The sequence below is a fragment of the Centruroides sculpturatus genome, unplaced genomic scaffold (genome assembly GCF_000671375.1).
Source record: "Centruroides sculpturatus isolate CEXI.00-Female unplaced genomic scaffold, Cexi_2.0 scaffold423, whole genome shotgun sequence".
In the NCBI taxonomy this organism is placed as follows: Eukaryota; Metazoa; Arthropoda; class Arachnida; order Scorpiones; family Buthidae; genus Centruroides; species Centruroides sculpturatus.
The window spans coordinates 144,621-171,985 of NW_019384765.1; the positions used below are offsets into that span (position 1 = coordinate 144,621).

Genomic DNA, 27,365 nt, shown 5'->3' on the forward strand with positions numbered 1-27,365 from the left:
TTACCGACAGAACATTCACTGAAAATGGCTCATGGATGACCTCGTGGTTGAGGCAGGTGAAGTTTTAACAGTCACGCCTAAAAGCAGTGATATCAAAGAAGATAGGAGAATGAGAACGAGACCTGCCTTGAGCATCAAAGTGATTCCGTCTCTGAGACATAGTCTTGTCCCAAATACGATTTTGCTGTTTTACTTGTTTCTTAGATAAAACAGGGACCAAGTTATCATCATACTATTAATGTTAACTTGTTGTTATTTCTTATAATAAATTGTAACGAATATTAAATTTTCTTTGTTTTAGTAAGCTATTTTATTAAATAGCTAATATTCAGTCATTTTCATTTTCTAAATTTTTTTGATAAAAACAAAAATTATTACATGAAAATAGATTAAATTATAAATTTAGAACAAATAGAAACATAATTTTACATCTTTAATAATTTTTGAATTAAAATTAAATATAAATGTTGTTAAATGCCAAGAATGTATTTTTTAAGATGCTCAACTGTCACAATATTTATAATATGAAAATAATAAATGGTTTTTATCTGTGTGAAATTTGTTTAGGCTTGATTTTAGATAAAAATTTTTCTGTTTTTAATAAGTTTTTTTTCTGAATTTTGAAAAATTACTAAATATTTTTTAGATTTTGAAGAAATTTTATTGTTATTAAAAATTATTCAAAAAGTTCTTGAAAAAGTAATAATAATATTTTGATATTAATATTATATTATTAACATAATTACTGTTAATTTCTACTGCTTGTTTTTTAGTAATATTTAATTGTTGTCATAGAAAAAACTAAAGAATGGAATTAGAAAGAAATACTTAGAATACTTTCTAAAATAATATAGGTTAATCAAAATTGATATTAGTAAAATTGATTCAAAAGCTATTAATATTACTAATTAATAACATTAACTTAAAAAATATAATTAATTTCATTATTATGAATTTATTCTTCATTTAGCTTCTTGTTTGGATTTGTATTAAATTATTATTTCAGAAACCTAATAGTGCTGTTTTTTCCCAAACTTATCACAATGACTTTTGTATATTATAACACTCTTTTTTCATTCTTTTTAAGTACTTTTAACAAAATGCATTTTGGACTCATGTAGTCCCTTTNGTAATTAATGACTTCAGTATTTGAGAAGTTTTGCTTCTCTACTACAGCAATGGAAATTATTCTAAATCAATTTTTAAAATTTAAAGAAAATTTAAAATTAATTTTTGTTAAATTTATTTTATTTTGTAAAGATGCTTTATATTATTAATTTTTTTGTTAATTTTTTCTAGGTATTGGAAATTGTTCATCATCAGCAAATGATCCAAAAATAGATATAGCTTATGGAGTCAATAAATGTAATAAATGGCATATTTTAGATTCTGTACAGTAAGTGATTACATTTTTTAATTAATTATTTTAATTGAAATATAATAAAATTGAATGTAATTGGAAATATTTTCCAGTTTCAAACAGGTCATCTTTCTCAATCTTTGAGAAATATCCGTGATGTCACAATAAATAATTGCTTGTTATAATTATTTTCTCACTGCAAGAAAATCATATATTAATATGTTGACCATGAAAAATTACATTAACAGCAACATTATTCTTAATTTTTCAGAACTGATACTTCAGCAGAAACTACTGTTCACATTATTTGTTTGCCTCCTGAAGCACGATCAACAGATATATGTTTTCGTTGGCATCAACAAACTCCAAAAGTTGGAAGTAATTTTCAAGGATGTTGGGGTGTTGATAATATAGTTATCAACAGTGCAGCAGACTATCCTAAAGTTTTACAGGATGATTTTGATCCTATTGATCCTGGAAATTGGTTATTTTTTCCTGGAGGAAAAATAAAAGTAAGAGTTTGATCATTATAAAAAAAAATTGATATTGAAGTTCAAAAATAAATATTTAATAAGATTCATATTAGAATAATGTTAATTTTATGAGTCCTTAGTATTGATTTTAAGTAATAAAACTATTTACTTATTAATTTATATATTAGAATCTATTTAGTTGAAACTCTTCAGATCACAAATAAATAACAATTATCCATTTATTACTTTGTGTTAGAAGTAATCTTATTTAAACAGGGGTATGTAATTATTTTCTTCTCTCAATTTTGCTGAAGATTAATATGATATGACAATAGTCTTTAAATATACAGTATATCCAGTGGTGATATTCGAAATATTTAACAAAGGGTTTGCTAACAGAAACTTTTTCCTTAATCTAACCCCAAGCCCGAGATAACTCGGGCAAGTTACATAGCGTTACATAAAACTCGGGCGTTTGGTCCCCTAAAAGTTTTGTTTTTTTGGCTTTATGGAATGTTTTATAAGTCTCCAAATTTTTTCAAAAATTTTTTCCCGCACGAAAAAACTTTATCGCGATTTTAATTTACCTTTAATGACGCACGATTCACACTTAATTGCTTTTTAATTGTTTTTTAATGGGAGTTTGATATCAAATTTCATTCATCATTCTAAAGTAGTAGCGCACGGATTTTACTTCGGTAAAGTTATTTAAAGCTAGTTTCTGATGTCAAAAACGACCTCCGATAGTTTCTAAATTTTTTTAATTAATAGATTTTATTATATATAAGTTTAATTAAGTCGGGGGGGTCGGAAATCGCAATAAAAATTTTAATTTTTTAAAAATATTTAAAAATATACGGCCAACTAGTATTCACCCTACTATAAACCTATCGCCTCCCGAGACTTCTATGAGAATGTCCCGGAAAATCGGACTCCAGCTGTGTTCAAGGTCATCCAGCTGTTTAAACAATGACTCATCAGCGTAAGATTTCACAGAAAGACGAGACAAAGGAAAATAAAATCTGAAGCTTTTTCTTCAAAATTAACGCATTTCTTTCGTTTTTTCAGTTTTAAGTATTTTTTATGTTTAATTACATTAATATCAAAAATTGCTAGAGTCCCAAGGAGTTAATTGCTTTCCCTATGACTTTTTCTCAAGAAAAAACTTTTTAAATCGTTTATTTTATCATTAGGTATTATTATAATAAGAGACAGATGTCATTGTTTCTCGAAATACAATATCTTTTTTATTTCGCTGTCGATAGCCGGACACGTGTTCCGCAGCCATCTTGTATTTTCTCGCGCGCGTGGGATTGTGGGATCCCTCGTATGACTGGATCTAGTTTCAAGAACTCTCTTGAGTCGATCGCGATTAAATCTCGTTTCAGTCGAGATTGAAACGGTCGATGGAGGTTATATGCGAACGGCGACAAGTGGAACATGGCGAACGGGGTATAAGGCTCTAGTTTAGTAGTGTTACAGAGTATAATACGTATATTTTAATATATTTTTTAAAAGAAACAAAACCACTGAGAAATGTTACGTGTGTTTAACAACGGGTTCGGAAAACTTTGAAAATGTTAACAACGGGTTCGGCCGAACCTGTGCGAACCCGCTGAATATCACCACTGAGTATATCTAATATTCTTGTTAAAAATATTCTACATTTTAAACAAAAATTAAACATATTTAAACACATTCAAAAAAGATGAATTATGCTATCAAATTTAATCAATGATGTAGGTATCAAAACCCGTTGCACAAAACCCAATGAATGTAGTAAAGGAATTACAGGAATTAAGTTTACTGGATGAAGAAGTTGGGTTAGTTATGAATTTTGAAAATCTATATCCATCCATAAAAATAGAATCCTGTTATGAAGCTTTAATGGAATTTATGCTCCACATAAAACCGGAAGTTGGTGCTTGATGTTTGATTGCAACTGGTTTCAAAGTGTTGTCCAAGTAAATGGTGTATAGAATTCGTTTTCACTTCAGCAATGTTTTCAGTTTCAGTTATTGCAGGGTTTGAACCAATACACTATTTCAACTAAAAGTCACTTTTTCATTTATCACTATTTTTGCAAAGTTTCACCAATTCTCATTTGGAAAGATGTTACTGTGTTTATTCAATTTTAATGCCCATCCTTTTAGACTCTTTGAGAGCTGAGATATGAAGTGCGAATTAGAATTGACATATAAATGAGGAGCTCAAAAGTAAAATATGTTAAGTGACAGTTTCATTTTCAATATTATAGTATGTTAAACCTGTTGACTGTAATTTGAATAGATTTCACTATTGTTAATTGATTTTACATCATTTGAGTATCACGCATGTATTGAAATTTCATTGATTTTAATTGTGAACTCTATTTACATTAACAAAAGTAACATGCTATAAATTTTTAATTTACAGTTACTAGACAATAAAAGTAGATTTCATAAGCCCAGTGGCAGAGTGGATAAAATCATTGAATGCTAGTAGTTGGCTGTGGTTTTGCACCTAGCCAATGGGCTGACCAGATGGAGTATTCTGGATTTTCTTCACATTAGTAACACCTAGATAGGGACCAGTTTCCCAATGAAAGTCTTCCACAGAGGCATCCCCTGCAGATGGTGCATGTGCCATATTCCTGTAATAAAACAAACCAAACTTAATCTAGATTTCATAAAAACATAATTTTTTTTAATGAAAACATAGGCCCTGTTAGATCACTATTTTTAAATTAGTTACTTTTTCTTAACTATTTTAGTGATCTATTATTATTTCTCACTTTTTCTGCCTCTGTGAGCAATGTGGCATTTTCAATGCCAAATTGCCATATGTTAGCCTACATTATTAATTAATGTTTGAGAACTTAAATCATGCCATGGATGACTTTTCTCTAACCATTACACTTTAAAAATTTCAAGTTATCATTCAATTTATGAGGCTTGAGGTAATGATATCTGATTATTTATACCCTTGGTATCCTTTAAAAATTGTGTGTATAATACGAAAATCATAACTGTGCAAAATGATTTTAAAATATAATTAGTAAATATTTTCCCTATAATTTAATCTGTTTAGTAATTTTTAGTTTAATGTTTTTTTCTAGCGAATTATCGTTTTGAATTTTTCAAAGATCAGTTTGCAAACAAAAATTTTTAATTAGCTAAATAAATAGCGGAATTATTAAAATTATTAAGACAATCATTACAAATATTTATAAATTATTAAGATAATTAAAACGTATTAATAGAGAAAATTTATTAATTTTCATTAATAAATTCTTTACAAAAGTATAAATTTATTAAATAAATTTTACAAATTTTATTAATAAATCAGAACAAAATTTAATCTGAAATTATTAAAATGAAAATTGAAAAATGATAAAACTGGTACCATTTAAATCACAATTTTAATTTTTTGAACTAAGTTTTAGTTTTAGGACTAATTCATTAACACCTACATGGAGTTCAGGGTGTGAGGGCTGTATCAATTAGTATTTTTTAAGTAAGGTTTTTATCTTTGTAATTTTTTATGTTACTCAGTTATTTATTAAGTTTTAATGATTATTTACAGAAAAAATGTCAAGCTGATGGAAATGCTTTAATTTTTAATGGGAAACAATATAAGAAACGTTATATTACTAGTAGGGATTTGAATCTAGCAATTTATCCAATTAAAGAAGATATTTTGTTTTCAGAAGAATTTGATAAAACTCTAGGAAAATTGTAAGTTGCAACTCACTTTAAATTTAATATATAAATGTCAGTTATAAGTTAATTAAAAATGACTATAAACTATTTCAAATTATTTACTTACTATATACAAAATCGTAATTTATGTTTATAATTAATATAATTTAAATGTTAATCAAAGATGCACCAAAGTATGATTGACTTTTAAATTTAACATGTTTCAAAACTTTTTAAAATGATATGTTCATTACAGAGAAATTTAATAAACAAAATACATTTTATTTACAGTAATACCTCGACTTATGCGAACCCGGAGTTATGCGATTTTCAAATCTCGTCGATTCGTCTTTTGTTTGAGCGCCACGCAGCTCTTGATTACTCACTCCCCCCACACTATTTCTTACTTGTTCGGACGTGTTGCGCGGAATCGACACATAGCTACAATTTATTTTGTGTTATTTATTTCTGTGTTTGTTATATCTACGGAGACTTGAGAGACTCTATGTGGCAATTTCTTGTAACTGTGAACGAATCAAAAGACGAGATAAGATTAATGAGAACATTTATTAGCTTACATACATCCAATTTGGATTTTACACAAATTGCAAAATTATACCCCGACTTACGCGAATTCGACTTACACGGTTATCGGTCGGTCCCACCTATCGCGTAAGTTCGGGGTATCACTGTACTTATAAAAATTTAATTTTGTTTAGAGTTTTCTAATTAAATATGCATTCATCATTTAACTTTAAATAAAAGTTTATCGATATTGGCATAAGTTGAAACTAAACAGTAACTAGAGAGACAAAATACCTTATGTACTTTTCCAGCAAATTACTCTTTAACCAAACTAACATTTTTGGCTTTATTAATAAGCCTTCATCAGGTTTTTTGAAGCAAGATTCAATTTGGAACAATATTTAAAATTTTGTTAATTTTAGAATGATTTTTCATTGCAGCAAAAATTGTAACACAGTGCAAAACATGAAGTCATCATAGAACTCCAAATGATTATGTTTTATTTACTTTTATTTTAAATTGTACTTTTTTAGTATATTATTATTTTTTAAATTTATATTTTATTTAATTTGTAACTTAATCAACAACCACATTTATATTTTCAAAGAAAATGTAATATTTGTTCTAAAATAATGTAAATGTAAAATTGTTCTAAAATTCATGGAATTTTAAATATTGTTCCAAATTGAATCTCATTTCAAAAAACCTGATGAGAGCTTATTAATAAAGCAAAAATGTTAGTTTGATTAAAGAATAATTTGCTGGAAAAGTACATAAGGTATTTTGTCTGTCTCTAGTTAAAATTTTAAAATAAAAATCACCTATCATAGTTAAAGAATGGCATATAGTTACTACAGAAAAGAATTGCTATAAAATTTATTTATTTATTATTATTTTTAAAATAAAATAAACAAATCATTTTTATTTGTACTTTAATATTTTAAGGTTTTGAATATATAGTGTTTTACTCTTTGAGATGAGCTTATAGATATGAAAATTTCTGTCTTAATTAAAATCATAAATTATATCAAAGTAACTAAAATCCGTAAAAGAATTAAATATGCAAACATTTACTATTTATCCATCAAAAACAATGTTTCTTTAATCCACTTTAAATTCCTTCAGGGTAAAAATGAATGAAGAACAAGAATTATCAAAATATATTAATTCAGTATGGTCATATATATACTTTTAAAATTAATTTTATGTAATTTAATTTATATAAATTATTTAATATTTTAATTAAACATTAATTAATTTATATTTTTTTAACAAGCTTGTATATTTTCTAGTATTTTGGATGTTTTTGAAAATTAACAGAATTATAGCTTATTATTATTATGGTAATATTTTGAATTATTTAGTTTATGTTATAAATTTTATTTCCATATTTTCTGAAATGATATGATAATTTAGTATCATGTAATAATAAAAAAATAAACTTCTCAAAACATGTATTTTAAAATATATGTACCTGCTTTTCTAGATGGTTGGTTAAAGGTGGTGCAATTGGACAGCAGTGTGGTATTGTTCACATAAAAAAAGCATTAGTTATGTCTGGAGAAGGGGTTCGAGAAGTTTGTACTCCATATCTTGATAGTTCAAATGTTGGCAGCCTTCAATTTTACTTCATCTACGGTAAAAATAATTTGCTTTTATTTATATATCTGTTAATACAAAAATTAATTTAAACTGAGTATTAAATTTCAAACTTTTAAAATTTATTATATAATACCATAATTTTTTAATTTAATATATTATTTTTCATTAATTTCAACACTTAATAATAATTAATTTACAAAAGTAGTTTAATATGTATTATGAATAAATCTGTTGCAAATTATATATTAAAAGCACAGTATGAGATTATTTAAACATATATTTACAATAGAATTTTAAATCTTATTTTTTATTTTTAATAATAATTCTAACATGAATCTTTTAAATCTTGATTAAAACATTTGATTGTTGTTTAAAATATAAATACAGTAGAATCTCATTTGAATGGATTGTCCAAGCTGCTGAAAATCATTTATTGTTCCAAGAATCTGTTATATTGTGAATAATGGATTTCCTGCACCCAGGAAAATATCCATTATTTGAAAAAATTTTCTTTTTTTAACTCCCTACACATAAGTTCCTGTACTTGAATTTATTCAGTCTTTTGAGATCTCTATTGTTTATTCTATAGAAACACATATGTTACAAGAGTGTATATTATGTCATATGTGTGTATGACAAAGCTGATGTAAACTGTATATACTGTAAACACAAAAAAGGCAAATTATGTATGCTCAGTAGCATTTTGCTTGACTTCACAATTTGTTAAAAAGTTATTCATCTTGGTTTTCTAGTTATTCACTTTTCTGCCTATTTAATACAACAATTATTTGATGTTAATGTCATGTACAGTCTGTTCGTTTATGCTGAAACTTGTCAGGAAAGTTGGAAGGACTTGATGGCTTCTCTAAATTTTGGCGTTACGCATGGACCAGCATCATAATGTTTACTAGGTGGCTCCTCCTCAAACATATCAGTCTGCTAACTGTCTTCGTACAGTTTATCAATAGTATGTATTCCAGATGTAAAAGGTGCATCATCAAACTCTACAGATTTTCAGAAACACCCAAATATTAACTAGACATTGAAAAAACACAAAGTTTATAGTAGATGGGGCTAGAAAAAAATCTGTTCTTCCAAGTTATGGATCCACTAAAAGCAGGTAAAATTACATTGATTTGGCAGGACCTGGAAAAAAAAATCTGTTATTCTGAGAAATCCATTGTTTATGATTTATTAAAACAAGATTCTACTGTAAGAATTTTACTTTACATAAATTTAATTAATTAAAAAAAAATTATTTTGCATGTAAATATATATTATTGTAATAAATTTTTAAAATTAACTTTATGTTTTGGATTGAAATGTGTAAAATCACTAGTCAAGACAAATAAACAGAACTAAAAATTTTTTATAATATTGTGTTACCATTATTTTTTTTGTTGTTTGTAATATTGTACATGTCAAATATGGAATGAAACATAGAAAATTATGTTTTTCAATATTGTATTTTTAATTTGCTTTTTGGAATTAAAATTATTATATAAAATACAAGATATTTGTAATTGCAGTTGATCATGATATTTATTTTCAGTAAAAACTACCTAAAAGAATTGTTTAATCAAGTAAATTTAATAATCATTGATATATACTCATACAAGTAGAAAAAATTCAGATTTTGATAGCAATCTTTAACTTAACAAATTGCTTTAAACTCAAGAAATTTAAATGCAATTTTTAAGATTATAACATTTTTGGAATAATTTTAATTCCACTTTCACCAGATCTTCAATTAAAAATGAAAGACAGGTATATAGTGATGTAGTGATGTTTTATATGGAACATTAAAAATAATCATTTCTTAACAGTTAATATATTCTATAACCCAAAGTGATTAATTTTAACACTTATTTGTCATTTTAAACATGCTCATTTTTATTATATATTTTAATCAGAAATAAGATTAACATATTAAAATGAAATTAAAACAGTTTAATTGTTTGCCTGTTATACTTAATATTAAACACCATGGTTTAAGTTATTTAACTTTATTCTTTTGTTCAAACTGAATTGTTTCCAAATTACATATTGATTATGAATTTTTGTTATTGTGCTAATCTTTATTTTTTTTAAATAAATAAATTTTCTACCATATTAAACATAAATATGAATATTAATGATATTGTTCAAAATTTATGTAAGCAGTTATAACTAAATATTTAATAGTATATTTCAATTAGAACTTATGTTTTTTTTGTTACTTATTTTAAAATTAGATTTTGTTTATTAACTGATAAATAACTAAAAAGTACCATAAGCATTAATATTTCTAGATATTTTTAATGTATTTTTTTAATATTTTCATTTTATTTTAATTAATTATTTTGTTGTAGGTGGAGATAATTGCATCATTGATAAAAAAGGTATCTCACATAATTCTCCAATTATGGTGTATGCTGAAATAAGTTCAGGTGAACATGTTTTGTTAACAAATGCCCTGCATACATCTGGAATGGTAATTATTAAATTTTAATTGTTGTAATAAAACTTATAAAGCTTTGTATTTTAAAATTGATTAATTACAATTTTGAAAAACTATTAAATTTTTATTTATAAGCACAACCATGATTCTCTTCAATACAAATCACATTATTTTTTAATTTAAAATAAATTTAAAACTATTATTTATATTATGATTTCAGTATTTTTAGTAGAAAAAAATGGATGGAACTCAGAACATGTAATTACCATAAATTGATTCACATTGAAAGAAGTCTAACTATAAGTAAATATTTTATATGAAATACATGAAGTACAAATATTTTATGTAAAATATATAGAGTTTAAAATTGATGCAATAAGAAACCTTACATTTTAAGCTACCAGAAAAATTAAATAAATATTTCTAATAAAAGAACCAGAATACACAAGTAGTATTAAACTGATACAGAGAGAGAATGCTTGATAGATTTTTCAATGTTGTTTACATTATATTTCTTGAAACAAGATTACAAAATTCAGGTAAACAGTGATAATCTTTTTAATCAATAGAGATGTACAGCCAGGCCTTAGATTATCTCAACAAATTCAAGCAGTTTAACATCAGTAGAAAAGATACAGACAGTAAAAAGTTAACATAAAATGTAAATAAGTGTAATGAGAAGCAGATTGCTAGTCAGTTGTAATAAACACAAATGTAAACTGATTTTGAAAAACAATAATACTGACCCTCATATGGTATTTCATTACTGTAAAGTTTCATATTATTACAGCAAAATCTTACTAAGTTGGACATGTGGTGAGGGTTTAAAGTGTCCAAGTTAGTGGGGTGTCCATATTAGAGAGATGAGTGTTCCTACACATTTACATGTATACTACACATACTGCACCTGTTTTGCTAAATATAATAACAAAAGCATCAGTTTTTAATCTTATCACAAAATTTAATGCTGGAAATGTATGTTAATATAATACTGTAAATGTTAGTTCAATAAAGTATCATTAAACCAGCTGTAATGTATGAATTGTAATGTCTTGTCTACATGTACTGTACATAATGTTAATTATGCCAATATGACTTTCCATAGAAATATAGTATTATTATGCAATTGAGTACATTATTTAAAATCAAATTAACATCTGGAAAAACAATATGTTTTGATTTTGCAATCAATGGAGACATACTTAAATATATTAATTTGTACAGTAAATGTGTTTGTTTTTTTACAGAAAAGTATTCTGTTACATGAGATTGATGAAGATGTGTTATTCTGGACTTTCTCATTTCCTTTTGTATTTCCCCCTAATCCCAAACACTTTCTTTACACCATCAGGTTGACAATGTGCAAATGCATAACATTCCAGTTCTGTAACATGTATGGTTGCAGACTGATGGTTTAGTGCTTTCTGTTCCATTACTACTTGTTCTACATCATCTGATACATCACTTTATGTAACATCACCATTTCTACATGTTTTTGCAACAACATATTTGAGAATACTTTCTGAATCATGACTGGAACACTCAAGAACTTCTAACATATCATTGATATATCAGATTTCTGGACTTTACAGGTTAAGTGATCTTGTATTGTAATAGCTCATATATTCTATAATACAGCTTTCTATGTATGAACCATTACACAGATGCCATAATCCTATCCTTAAACCCCTTTTTTTCCAAACCCCTTTCTTTACAATAACAATCATCACATGCTATCTATTGGCCAAGCAAACATACTTTAATATGTCACTAGGTGTCATTTAGTGTCCAACTTGGAGTTACCACCAAATAAGTGTCTAACAGAGAGGTACAAAGATATGACAATAATAGTAATGCCCAAGTAATGAGGTGTCCAGGTTAGGGAGGTAGGAGTACATTATAATGTGTATACTTTTGTGTGGTACAAGGGAAAAGTGTCCAAGTTAGTGAGGTGTCCAGGTTAGAGAGATGTGCAACTTTTGAGGTTTTACTGTATTATTATTACTTTGTATGGTATGTGTGTTATATGTTTGTAAATAAAAAATAATTTACCTTTAAATGTAGCCTAATTTTCACAAAACCTCTCAAGTGGACACCTCTCTACAACCAACAAGTGTCCATTATAGAGAAGTATAACTATAATATATTTTTAATTCTTTTCAAGATTCAAAACACTTTTTATCCTAAAAACATTGTTTAATAAATGTAATTGTAAATTTTTATTGCATAGTTATTCACTAAATATTAATAATAACCTTATTTATTTTATAATTTGTAAGTTATATTAATTGTGTGTTTTTAAATAATCAATATTATGTTTTATTTATTTTTAAAACAATTAAATACAATAATCCCCACCAACTTGGATTAATAGGAGATGAAGTTTGTCTGAATTTATGAAAGTTAAAGTTAGCTAGGTGCTTCTCCAATGAAAATGAAAACAAGAAGAAGGATTTATTTATTACAGTCAGCTCTATACAGAAGTTTTGCTGAGTTTTATACTGCTGAATTTACTATTACAAGAAATGTGCTAAAAATTTTTATGACAGTACAGTATACAGCAATATATTCTTTTATATTGTGCATTATATTATTGACTACAGTAATGCACAGTATCACAAAGATATCTAGATATCAAAAATACTTGTTAAATAATTATAATTTTTCTGTTGCCAAGAAATTTAATTACTGTATAATTTTTCAAAAGAAATTATTTAAGTTTTGTGAGGTCTAAGTTGGCAAGAATTTATTGTATTAATAATTAATTTAATATATGTATTTGTTTTTAAATATATTAGTGTATATTTATATATTTATTTTATATTCGTTATACTTTATATTATTATTACTATTATTATTTATTTTTAACTTTTATTAAAAATATAAAATATACTCATTAGCCTCCATACCATGTGATGCTTCCTGTTCTTGAAGAAGCACAAACAACAAAGACAAGATTCTGCTGGAAGCAAACAGATTCTGCTCGGAAAAATAAAAATGTTTGGGCTATTGATTCAGTTACTTTACTACCATGGTTACCGTCATTAATTACGCATGTTGTACAATTTAAATTAAATTTAAATTGTGGAGAAAATTCATCAGAAAACAGGTATTTTATAAAATTTTACTGATTTTTCATAAGTTTTCATAAATCAAGAATGAACTCACTCTAGATTATTGAAGATTCTGCAGGGTCTTTGCCATCATTAATTTCGAAGTAATGATGGCAAGGACCATGCATAATGTGTATGATTAAAGAAAAGAACACAGGAAGAAACGATTTTAATATGGAAATAGAAAAAAATAACAATTGGAATATTGAAATATTGTGTAAATATAAAAAAGTGTTTGTGCTTCGTTTGGCTTGTTTGAAAGAAAGCCCACTGAGGAGGGAAATATTGCAATTTCCAAAATGTATTTGGAAATTGCAATATTTTACCCATTTGCATCTATTCCAATATTCCAAAAATTCCAATATTTTACCCCATTTGTATTTGGAAATTGCAATATTTTACCCATTTGAAAACTTCATTTTACCCAAAATGTATTTGGGTAAAATGAAGTTGTTGACTGGCTAGTATTTTTGGAATCTGGGGATGAGTTAACAGTGAGAGAATAACATTGTTTGAACCAGTTACATATTGATATTTGAAAAACGGAATAGAAACAGCAAGTTAAATAAGCATCTAAATACAGTGGTGCCTTGTATAACGTACTTAATCTGTTCCAGGTGCACATCTGTTTAGTGAAAAGTCCGTTATACGAAACGCATTTTCCCTTAGAAATACATGTTAAAACATATAATTCGTTCCACATCATAAAATAACCATACTGTACCATAAAAAAAATGAAAATGCAACAGTCACCAATTATGCCGGTAGTCAGATGTTGTGAGGAGGAGGTGGAGGAACACTTTTTTCACACATTCATACAGATACAGACTTTTTACACATTGCAGCAGGTCTTTTTTTTATTGTTTTTTAATTGGAGTCAGATTCAGCAGAGGCTACCAGAGCTTGCAGGGTCAACTCCTCTTGTTCCATCCTTTGTTTTTTGGCAGCTGGCTTCTTGAAAAACATGTCCAAGGTGGTCTGTTTCTCTCTCTTCTCCAACACCTGTCGGAAATGACGGGCAAGTGTGTTATTGTAGAGATCATTGATCCTGTTGGCCTCAGCTCTGTTTGGATAATGAGTGTTGGTAAAATCCTGAACCTCTCCCCATTTGACAAAGAAGTTTTTGTCAACTTTTACTCCTTCTGATGATTTCTTGCTTTGCTTCAATTAAAATTACCTTTCTGTTTTTTTAGAAGCCATGATTTGCACACTTGAATAAATGTAAATACCCTGCACTGAGGTGGTTTACGTAATAAACTAGGGAGCAAGCCGAATCCCAATGGGAGCTCTGTACTTCAGATATACTAATAATATATTCTAATAATACTAATATATTTTAAAAATAGCAGATTGTCATTGGCAATGGCAAAAGAGTGGAAACATCATTCGCACTTGTTCACAGAAAGACTGTTATTTGCCTCACGTAACTGTCGAATGGAAAGTCCATTGTTCGTAGCCAGTCCGTTGCTTGAGTCACGTAATGGCCAAACAAAAAGTCCATTGTTCACAGCATCCGTTATTCAAGGTGTACGTTACACGAGGCACCACTGTATTTAGAATTTCCATTATATTTGTTTTTCTTAATGTGAAGATGCTTAAATTATTAAACCAAATTGTAAGAATAAATAACAGAAAAGTTTTATTTCTGTGAATAATAAATATAAAACTCAAATAATTATAACTTGTGGATTGTATAAAATCATATTATTATTTTATGCAATACTGAATCTAATCATATTTATAGAGAAGTTTTTAATAGGTTCTTATTGGTTTGATTTAAATTATTTTGAAAGCTGACAGATTTTATTACTAGGTTATGTTCTAGCTGTCTAGAAATTAATTACTAAAAGTTTGGCAAAAAAAATAATGATATTATCTTATAATAATATAATAATTGAATAATGATTAATTTTGAAAATGCCAAAAAAATTTGGCTGAGAGACTTGTACTTACAGCTCTTCATATGAATTGAATATTTTACTAATTAGATATTTGATTACAGGATTGAAATTTGAGTCTTTTTTGTGTTTGAAACTTGTTTTGAGCTCAATTTTCCTGTTGTTTCAAAATTAATAAAATATAATTAATTATTTAAATACTTTTTGTGATAGAAAATGGCATGATAATAGTAATACTATCTATCTCTAGCATCGAATTCATTAATAATTTCTAATCTTCTAAAATCTATTACAATAATAAAATTCAATAGTTTTTTTATAGTTTTGTCTAGCTGTATAAAAACTGAACTTGATTTCTAGTTATTACTGTTAATTTGTTAGATCATTATATTTAAAGAATTGATATATATAAATTTTTTGTTTTTAGTCCTTTTTGTGTTACTTTTTATATATTTTTGTAACCCTGATAATCTAAATTTTTCATTAATCTGAACCACCCTGCATAATAACTAGTTTAGATTAGCAAGTGTGCACTGTATTCTTATCTTAAGTTATATTTATATTTAATTTTTATTAATTAATCAGGTATTTATTATATGACTTATATTTAAAATATATTTTAATCTATTTTTTTAAATTTTAGTGTTGCTATTGAGTTTTCATCTGACCATGGCCATAATTGGTATTCTCTTCATGAGTTGTGTTTACCTCCTAGTTGTAATGGAAGTCATTCTGCATTGAAATCACAATTTTTTTCTTCTGAATATCAAGGGTTAGTTTGTTCTTATGTTTTTCAATTTATAATTTTAATTTTTAGAATAAAATGGTTTATAGCTACAGATGTAATTAAGATAAAAGCTATTATATTATTCTTTAATGGTAATTGTAGACTTAATTTAAAGTTATAAAATTTAAAGAATAAAATGGTTTATAGCTACAGATGTAATTAAGATAAAAGCTATTCTATTATTCTTTAATGGTAATTGTAGACTTAAATTTAAAGTTATTTTCATATGATTGTTCTAAATTATTTAATTTGTTGTTTTACATCTGTATTATTGTGTTATTTTCATCAATATTTATACATAGTGCTCTTTTTCTAAAAAGAATTGCTTCCAGTACATATATATGGTGACTAAAAATAAAGTTTTGCTTTGGAAAAATTGTAATAATAAAATGTATTTAATATTACTAATTATTTATTTTTTCTTTATAAATATACACACTTATTTTCTATTATTTATCATATTTTCCAAATTTTTTGTAATCTCCGTCTGCAATTTTTTCTTTATTTCTTATTTTGGATTTAGTGTCAGTTACTAAATCATGCACTTTTTACTTTTCCCTTTCAAAATTTTATGATTAGCACTTTTATGTACCTCATTGATAAGAATGTAACAGGGACAGACATTTATCAGACAGTTGACATATCACTACTTTGGAAGAAAACCAGCATAACTCAAAAAAGTGTGATTTTTTGATTATGTCATAATCAAAACGAAAATGTAGTAAATTTTTATGTGGAAGAGTGTCACAAAAGTAACTTGCGTATTCAACCACTAGGGAGCACTTATGTGGGAGATAAGTGATATTCAGTTAAACTTTGGTTAAATCTTTGCATGGGATTTTCTCAAAACTAGTAATTTTGAGTTGTGCCGGTTTTCTTCCAAAGTAGCGATATGGTCTCTGATGAATGGGAGAGTCCTCCATCCCAGTTGTTTTTTATTTCAACTCCAATTGGCCCATGGCATTCATTGTGACCAATAGAGTGGTCAGTTTGTTTTATTTGTTTTTTATTGTGCCAGTCACTAGACTTCTTGTCTGACTATATAGAATTTTTCTTACTGAGAAACTGTTGGTACTACACACTAGCTGTCAATATGCTTTTTTATAGTGGTATCTGCTGTATGGCATATCTGTGCACCAGTGCAATCTGGCTGAAAAATAGCACTGTTTATACATAAAGAAAAGGAAGCTTTAATTAGACATTAAGACAGAAAGTTTTTATAACAAAAAAAAGAATGCTAGGGGAGTGTTTGATTGGTAGTCTCGTTTTCAATTTTCACATTGGCAGATTAGTTGGATTATCACTGGATATCTATACATCATTGGATTTGTCTTGACGAGATCTTTCAATTGACATGTATTGTTTGTGCATCTGATAATTTTTTGTTAAGGATTATTAGCGAAATCAACTCAGAAGATTTTCGGGCCAATTGCGGGCTTCGATTGCTTAAGAAGTGATTCCCAATGGCACTGTCACTCAGTAGAGAACTTTGTAAGTGCCTCTATCTATTTTTGTAATTATTGGATGATTTATAACAGAGTTATAATACTCCATTTTCGCATACTTCAACAAAGCCATTGTTACTAACTGCGCACCATGTGGTTGGACACCACACTCTTGTAGGTTCTTTCCTTAAGTGTGGCATATCGCTGGATTCATCATCTCAAGCTCTATCCACAGAGCTGCTAATCTTAATTTTGTAAGCTGTTTTTGCAAAGCTTTGTTGACAGGTTCTCTCAACCATAAGCAGGCTGCTTATGGGCTAAATAGTTCTGTGTGACTGGACTCTTCTGTAAATAAAAAACAAATAACATTGTTCTAGACTTATCTATTAGTTTCATAATAAATTGGGTTATTAATTACGATGTAATAAGGGTTTCATTGACACAGAACAGTTTTATTGTTTAGACACACGTATTGCTTTAGCTGACCAGCACGATCTCTAGCCGAACAGCACGGGTCAATCAGCACTTCGCCATCAGCTGAATGGCTTGACTGTGATTGTTGGTTATAATTGTAACTCTGTGGGTAATAATGGATCTCCAGAGAAATCCTTGTTAGAGACTATCTCCAAAGGGTTGAACACTATTATGGAAGCATTTCCAGTAAACGCACATGGATCTGTAAAAAAAGAACAACTGAAAGAATATTAGGCAAGTGGCATCGGACATGCATGCTGCTGCTCACAACCTTTTTGGCATGGTGCTTGCACTGAGAAGTTCAGGGCCAATATCAAAATCTACTTACACTGATGTTATTAAACAGGATCCATGGAAAGGAAGTGGATCTATGAAGCTAATTATTGAACTGATGTCAGGAAAGGAAAGTGCAGGAAAACACTCCAAGCTTATATCATCTTCAAACACAACTTCAAAAGGGGATACAACTGTTTCCAGCGGAAGTTATGAATACACTGCCAGAGAGTGGAGCTGACAAGCCTCAACGTAGAGGTGAAGAGTGTAACACCTTTTCCAAGTGGATTACTGAAAATAAGGGTACAAATGGAGAAAGACTTTGATATACTAAAGCAGGTAATTAAAGCTCAACCAGCCATAAAGGAAAAAGTGAAAACCAACAGACCCTTAAAGCAAAGACCAAGGGTGATTACCTTAATGCACTGAGAAAAGACAACTGGGAGAAAGTAGTGAAAAAAGTATATGATCAAAACAGGATTAAGGCTTAAGGGAAAAAGTGTCCAGAGAGGCATATGGCTCAGAAGTATAATTCAAAACAGCCATATCACCAAAAAAATGGGAGGACAGGCAACACATTGCCGTGAGTGTAACCCAGTGCTTAGGACCACACTGATAAACCTAAAATGGCTCCACTATGATTGGAACACTTTGATAGTGGATAATTTCATCCGTATAACAAGGTGCTTCAAGATGCACTGGCTTCGGGCATCTGGCAAGGCACTGTGACTCAAGGGAGAAGTCACTGTGCCAGAGAACATAAATACAAAGAATGCCCAAATCTAGAAGAAGCAAAGTACACAAACTGCACAAAAGCTAACATAAAGCTACCAGAGGGGAAAGGACATGATGCAAAGCACAATGCATTTGCAAATAGTTGTCCAATTTTAAAAGGCTACAAAAAGTTAATTGTAAAACAGACAACATATGAATAGTTCAGCAAAACTAATCAATTTTAATTCGGAACAACCACAAAAATGGAAGAACAAACTGATAAAATCAGAATACTGCAGATAAATACACAGAGAGGGAAAACAGCTACTTCATTACTTGTTAAAACGGCTAACGATGTAAGCGCGACATCACCTTAATTTAGGAGCCATACACTGTTAACAGATCAATTATCCATCTCAGTAACTGACAAGTGTACAGCAATAGCCAGGACAACAAACCCAAAAGTGGAGTCATTCTCTGAAATACAAATATTGATGCAGCAATGATAACTGAACTTAGCTCAGTTATCATTGCTGCATCTGGTGGCGATAAACAAAGAACAGCAGTAGCGATAAATCAAGAAACCTCCTCTATACATCATAAATGTCTACTTCTCGCCTGCAAATGATGACAAAGGCTGTGTGGAAGAATTAGACATCATCATCAAAGCTATTAAAAGCAAGCATTACATTGTGGCTGGGAATGTAAATGGAAAATCTTCCTTCTGGTTCCACGAAGAAGAGGATTACAGGGGTAGGCTGCTGAGCGACTGGATAGACACAAATGACTGCCTGTCACTAAACATGTCAGATGTCCCTACCTTTTACACAGGCAGGGCTAGAGGTTGAATAGATGTGTGCATAGCCCCCACAGAGATGGGCTGCTCCATAGAATACTGTGAGACACAACTAACTCCTTTGGCAAGTGACCACTGCTACATTCTCATGGAATTAAGTGGCATTTGCCAGGCAAATACAACTGACAACAACTACACAAAGAGAACAAACTGGGACCTTTTCAGACACCTCTTCATTAAGCATTGGAGAATACAACCAATTAAGACTCCCTAACACCCCAGACAAGATTGATATGTATGCTGACAGACTAACTGAAACAATGACAAGGGCAACAGCCCAAGTTACAAGTAGAAAGTGGAAGATGCACAAAGGCATGCACTGATGGACTGGGAGCCTGGAGATGCTAAAGAGGGAAGTCAGGCTATGTTGGCAACACCTACAAAGGGAGCAGAACACAATAATCAAACAACAAAAGCAGAAAGAATACAACAAGAAAATAAAGGAATACAAATCAGAAATAAATAAAGCAAGAACCTCATCATGGAAATAATACTGCAGTTGGCAAAATAAAAACCCACGGAGTCACCCCTACTAGATATTTTTTAAAGGAACCAAAAAGGCAAACATATCACACATTTTCAAAGCAGACAATAATAATACTTATAAAATAAATTTGAGCATTCAAGATCTCAGCACCCACTTCCCTGTGGATAGGTGGGAGGATGACTAGATGGTACATGCCCGAATCAGGAATGAGGCTGACAGGCCAATTAGCACAGACAATGATAAGCAATTCTCATTCACAGAGGTGAGGAATGCAGTGAGAACCTTGGCTAATAAAAAACACCTGGCATCACTGCCGAAACTATCAAGGCAGCTTTTGAAGAGGTGTCAATTGCTTTTGTGATTTTATTCAACTCTTGCCTCTCAACTGGCTACTTCCCAGACCACTGGAAAGTGGCCAGTGTGAAATTCATACCAAAGACAGTCAATTCCACCTTGAACAAGGACTACTGGCTGATCAGTTTGCTCTCAGCAATGGGGAAAGTGCAGGATGGCCTTTTAATTAGAAGGATCAATTGGCACTTAAGTAAACACAAACAGCAGTATGACAACCAATTTGGCTTCAGGCAAGGAAGATTGACTGTTGATGCTGCCCAAAATGCAAAAGACTTCATACAGAGAGTGTTAGAGGGCGATTGACACACTCTACTAATGCTCTCAAAATTTTACAAATACAGCTTACTGCAAGTATAAAAGAAATGAGTTGCTTAACTTTCCTAGCAACAATATTTTAAAACTGCATGTGGAGCCATCTGTTATGATATTTTATTAAAAAACTTTTAATATAATTAATTATTATATAATTGCAAAAAGCTTAATGTTAACAGTAGGGGTAAGTTTTGTAAAAAATTGTAAATGCTAATAACAAGTAAAATCTTTATTAACATTGAGATATGACATCCGACCCCCTATATCGCCCCACCTCCTCGACCTTTAATCACCAAAATTTATTAGCATCAATAAACCTAATACACAAACTTCTCTGTAAAATTTCAGAAATTTTTGACAAAAAGCACAAGAGTTATTCAGCTTCAAAATGGGTGAACAGAATTGTATCACCATACACACTAACATACACTAACATCCATACATACAGAAAAACCCCTGAATTTTTTTGAATTTCTTGGCATTTCATGGTTTCCTGAGTCCAAAAATGTAAAAATCTTTGGAGGTAATTTTTTGACCAATTGCCATACTTTCCCTTTGTTAGATATAAATAGCCAGGAAACTAATAAAAAGACTACCGTGTTTCCCCGAAAATAAGACATCCGCAGAAAATAAGACCTAGCACAGGTTTTGCTGAATTGCGAAATATAAGACCTCCCCCTGAAAGTAAGACCTAGCGAAGTTCTTTTTTAGTCGTAACGGTCATCGACAGATGGTTGAAAGTGGCCGTTGGCTTTTCAGTGGCTGTTGGCTTTTTGAAAACCAACAACCACTGATTGGTCAGCAGACAATTACGCTACATGGCATGATTTGCATAAGACTATAGCTTGGGAATCACAGATTTGCATAACGTTACGGCTGGTGATGGCTAATTGGTCGGCCGGGAATCATGCCACATGACATTTGCATAGTGCTACGGTTCAGTAAGCACTAATTGGTCATCGAGTCTGATGTTGACGCTATAAAAAGGCGACAGTTCCGACGCACCGGATATACGTCACTCTCGTCTAAGTTCGACTTGGGAATTTTTTTGTTCAATAATAAATGTGAATTCTTCTTCCTGGAAAAAATAAGACATTCCCTGAAAATAAGACCTAGCACATTTTTCAGAGCAAAAATTAATATAAGGCACTGTCTTATTTTCGGGGAAACACGGTATTTGAACCAATGTGTAAAGAGCTAGTATTGGTCTTTAACTCTTTAAGCTCTGAAAATTTTTTCTATTTATGTACTGTACCTGGAGACTAAAATTGTTTTTACCCCTCAGATTATAAGGGAAATTTATATAGCAAAACCAGTCAAACAACTTTTCCATCAGCTGAATTCATTTCAAATGGTAAAGGTCAATTTTGGCTGATTTCTTGTTTAAAGAGTTAAGCTAGTTAGCTACAATATAAGTTTCAAAGAATTGTGTATAATAATCAGATATATTGGAATATATTGATTATGGGTGTAAGAAAACAAAAACGAATGAGGACTGTACAATGGCACTTTGAATGAAATTTGCTTTTAATAACAATTCGTAATTCTTTCCATTATTGGTCTGCCTTACGAAGGTAGGTAGATATTGTGAATACAATCTTAAGAGAAAAAAAAGAGAAAAAAAACTTACTTCTAAATTCTAAGCTAAAACGACTTAATTATATATACAATCATTTACATGGTGGTACACATGTGTTGCTACTATACTCCTTTGTTCTCAGTCCGATCTCCTTGCGCGTCTCTGCTCGCTCATCCGTCCGTCCGTCTGTCCTTGTAGCATCAATCCAACACGAGAAGAGAGAGAGTCCTTGCACACACGAGACAGTCTCTTTTTATACCCTTCTTCACGTGACCTTTTGTTCTCCACCAATCAGTCCGCACCCCCTTGCGCAGCAATAGGAGTGACCCGACATAGTCTTCCGCGTACAATTACACAAAGAAAACAAAACATAGTTCTTGACACGTGGAAATTCATTTACACAAATTATAATAAAATGGAAGAGTACATAAATAAAAAACCAAAGTAGCGTAGCACTACAATTGGTATACCAGCATATGCAAAGACAATGGAACTTTTGTGAGGGGTATGCTGATGCTGTAAATGTTGCAACAACAGACATTTTAATGAATACCACCTCCTCCTTTCAGTCTGCTGGAAATATTAAATGAAATTTTAAAAAATAGCCTATTTAAAATTCTAAAAACTATTTAATATTTCCACAACACACCTGAGGCACTCTCATGACACACTTATGTGTCTGAGCACATAGGTTGGGAAATGCTTATATAATGGACAACCAAATTTCAAATATTGACAAGTATTGATGCCCTTATCATTTTATGCTATTAAATATCTTATTCCTGCTTTTTAATGTTACTGATCAGTAACATGTCATTTAAAAAACCAAGACAATTTTATTAAATTTATAAAACATATTTTGCTGGTTGTGTGTATCTTTTAAACTTAATATCTGTTTTATGTATTTTAATTCATTATGTAAACAATTTTAATATACATACAGTTTTATGTCATTATTATTTGTATCATTACTACTAGTTATATTATTTACTCTAGATATAAGAATATATTAATACAGTAGAGCGTCGATTATCCGAAAGTCAATCATCCGAAACTTCAATCATCTGAAAGAATTCCAGTCGGCAAATTTAAATTTTCGCCAGTGCTGTAGCACTGCAATCTTTGGCTATGTCTTGGGCTACTCAAATATTTTACATTTTTGATACTAAATTAACTTCTGAAGTATAATTTTTTATTCTTTTTATATATTTTAATATATTTATTTTTTGTTTGTTAANCTAGGGAGCAAGCCGAATCCCAATGGGAGCTCTGTACTTCAGATATACTAATAATATATTCTAATAATACTAATATATTTTAAAAATAGCAGATTGTCATTGGCAATGGCAAAAGAGTGGAAACATCATTCGCACTTGTTCACAGAAAGACTGTTATTTGCCTCACGTAACTGTCGAATGGAAAGTCCATTGTTCGTAGCCAGTCCGTTGCTTGAGTCACGTAATGGCCAAACAAAAAGTCCATTGTTCACAGCATCCGTTATTCAAGGTGTACGTTACACGAGGCACCACTGTATTTAGAATTTCCATTATATTTGTTTTTCTTAATGTGAAGATGCTTAAATTATTAAACCAAATTGTAAGAATAAATAACAGAAAAGTTTTATTTCTGTGAATAATAAATATAAAACTCAAATAATTATAACTTGTGGATTGTATAAAATCATATTATTATTTTATGCAATACTGAATCTAATCATATTTATAGAGAAGTTTTTAATAGGTTCTTATTGGTTTGATTTAAATTATTTTGAAAGCTGACAGATTTTATTACTAGGTTATGTTCTAGCTGTCTAGAAATTAATTACTAAAAGTTTGGCAAAAAAAATAATGATATTATCTTATAATAATATAATAATTGAATAATGATTAATTTTGAAAATGCCAAAAAAATTTGGCTGAGAGACTTGTACTTACAGCTCTTCATATGAATTGAATATTTTACTAATTAGATATTTGATTACAGGATTGAAATTTGAGTCTTTTTTGTGTTTGAAACTTGTTTTGAGCTCAATTTTCCTGTTGTTTCAAAATTAATAAAATATAATTAATTATTTAAATACTTTTTGTGATAGAAAATGGCATGATAATAGTAATACTATCTATCTCTAGCATCGAATTCATTAATAATTTCTAATCTTCTAAAATCTATTACAATAATAAAATTCAATAGTTTTTTTATAGTTTTGTCTAGCTGTATAAAAACTGAACTTGATTTCTAGTTATTACTGTTAATTTGTTAGATCATTATATTTAAAGAATTGATATATATAAATTTTTTGTTTTTAGTCCTTTTTGTGTTACTTTTTATATATTTTTGTAACCCTGATAATCTAAATTTTTCATTAATCTGAACCACCCTGCATAATAACTAGTTTAGATTAGCAAGTGTGCACTGTATTCTTATCTTAAGTTATATTTATATTTAATTTTTATTAATTAATCAGGTATTTATTATATGACTTATATTTAAAATATATTTTAATCTATTTTTTTAAATTTTAGTGTTGCTATTGAGTTTTCATCTGACCATGGCCATAATTGGTATTCTCTTCATGAGTTGTGTTTACCTCCTAGTTGTAATGGAAGTCATTCTGCATTGAAATCACAATTTTTTTCTTCTGAATATCAAGGGTTAGTTTGTTCTTATGTTTTTCAATTTATAATTTTAATTTTTAGAATAAAATGGTTTATAGCTACAGATGTAATTAAGATAAAAGCTATTCTATTATTCTTTAATGGTAATTAGCCTCCATACCATGTGATGCTTCCTGTTCTTGAAGAAGCACAAACAACAAAGACAAGATTCTGCTGGAAGCAAACAGATTCTGCTCGGAAAAATAAAAATGTTTGGGCTATTGATTCAGTTACTTTACTACCATGGTTACCGTCATTAATTACGCATGTTGTACAATTTAAATTAAATTTAAATTGTGGAGAAAATTCATCAGAAAACAGGTATTTTATAAAATTTTACTGATTTTTCATAAGTTTTCATAAATCAAGAATGAACTCACTCTAGATTATTGAAGATTCTGCAGGGTCTTTGCCATCATTAATTTCGAAGTAATGATGGCAAGGACCATGCATAATGTGTATGATTAAAGAAAAGAACACAGGAAGAAACGATTTTAATATGGAAATAGAAAAAAATAACAATTGGAATATTGAAATATTGTGTAAATATAAAAAAGTGTTTGTGCTTCGTTTGGCTTGTTTGAAAGAAAGCCCACTGAGGAGGGAAATATTGCAATTTCCAAAATGTATTTGGGTAAAATGAAGTTGTTGACTGGCTAGTATTTTTGGAATCTGGGGATGAGTTAACAGTGAGAGAATAACATTGTTTGAACCAGTTACATATTGATATTTGAAAAACGGAATAGAAACAGCAAGTTAAATAAGCATCTAAATACAGTGGTGCCTTGTATAACATACTTAATCTGTTCCAGGTGCACATCTGTTTAGTGAAAAGTCCGTTATACGAAACGCATTTTCCCTTAGAAATACATGTTAAAACATATAATTCGTTCCACATCATAAAATAACCATACTGTACCATAAAAAAAATGAAAATGCAACAGTCACCAATTATGCCGGTAGTCAGATGTTGTGAGGAGGAGGTGGAGGAACACTTTTTTCACACATTCATACAGATACAGACTTTTTACACATTGCAGCAGGTCTTTTTTTTATTGTTTTTTAATTGGAGTCAGATTCAGCAGAGGCTACCAGAGCTTGCAGGGTCAACTCCTCTTGTTCCATCCTTTGTTTTTTGGCAGCTGGCTTCTTGAAAAACATGTCCAAGGTGGTCTGTTTCTCTCTCTTCTCCAACACCTGTCGGAAATGACGGGCAAGTGTGTTATTGTAGAGATCATTGATCCTGTTGGCCTCAGTTCTGTTTGGATAATGAGTGTTGGTAAAATCCTGAACCTCTCCCCATTTGACAAAGAAGTTTTTGTCAACTTTTACTCCTTCTGATGATTTCTTGCTTTGCTTCAATTAAAATTACCTTTCTGTTTTTTTAGAAGCCATGATTTGCACACTTGAATAAATGTAAATACCCTGCACTGAGGTGGTTTACGTAATAAACTAGGGAGCAAGCCGAATCCCAATGGGAGCTCTGTACTTCAGATATACTAATAATATATTCTAATAATACTAATATATTTTAAAAATAGCAGATTGTCATTGGCAATGGCAAAAGAGTGGAAACATCATTCGCACTTGTTCACAGAAAGACTGTTATTTGCCTCACGTAACTGTCGAATGGAAAGTCCATTGTTCGTAGCCAGTCCGTTGCTTGAGTCACGTAATGGCCAAACAAAAAGTCCATTGTTCACAGCATCCGTTATTCAAGGTGTACGTTACACGAGGCACCACTGTATTTAGAATTTCCATTATATTTGTTTTTCTTAATGTGAAGATGCTTAAATTATTAAACCAAATTGTAAGAATAAATAACAGAAAAGTTTTATTTCTGTGAATAATAAATATAAAACTCAAATAATTATAACTTGTGGATTGTATAAAATCATATTATTATTTTATGCAATACTGAATCTAATCATATTTATAGAGAAGTTTTTAATAGGTTCTTATTGGTTTGATTTAAATTATTTTGAAAGCTGACAGATTTTATTACTAGGTTATGTTCTAGCTGTCTAGAAATTAATTACTAAAAGTTTGGCAAAAAAAATAATGATATTATCTTATAATAATATAATAATTGAATAATGATTAATTTTGAAAATGCCAAAAAAATTTGGCTGAGAGACTTGTACTTACAGCTCTTCATATGAATTGAATATTTTACTAATTAGATATTTGATTACAGGATTGAAATTTGAGTCTTTTTTGTGTTTGAAACTTGTTTTGAGCTCAATTTTCCTGTTGTTTCAAAATTAATAAAATATAATTAATTATTTAAATACTTTTTGTGATAGAAAATGGCATGATAATAGTAATACTATCTATCT

The 27,365-nt window shown here is 29.4% G+C and overlaps 1 protein-coding gene across 1 annotated transcript in view; it reads left to right on the forward strand.

The window, feature by feature from the left end:
* LOC111628903 (reelin-like) overlaps positions 1-27,365 on the forward strand; it is a 283,387-nt gene that overhangs the window by 50,319 nt on the left and 205,703 nt on the right. Inside the window, exons 9-18 of the mRNA XM_023372760.1 lie at positions 1,300-1,396; positions 1,632-1,872; positions 5,398-5,549; positions 7,525-7,676; positions 9,992-10,113; positions 12,981-13,189; positions 15,735-15,863; positions 24,895-25,023; positions 25,069-25,093; positions 25,139-25,347. Coding sequence (XP_023228528.1) covers positions 1,300-1,396; positions 1,632-1,872; positions 5,398-5,549; positions 7,525-7,676; positions 9,992-10,113; positions 12,981-13,189; positions 15,735-15,863; positions 24,895-25,023; positions 25,069-25,093; positions 25,139-25,347 — 1,465 coding nt within the window. The remainder of the gene's footprint in view (positions 1-1,299; positions 1,397-1,631; positions 1,873-5,397; positions 5,550-7,524; positions 7,677-9,991; positions 10,114-12,980; positions 13,190-15,734; positions 15,864-24,894; positions 25,024-25,068; positions 25,094-25,138; positions 25,348-27,365) is intronic.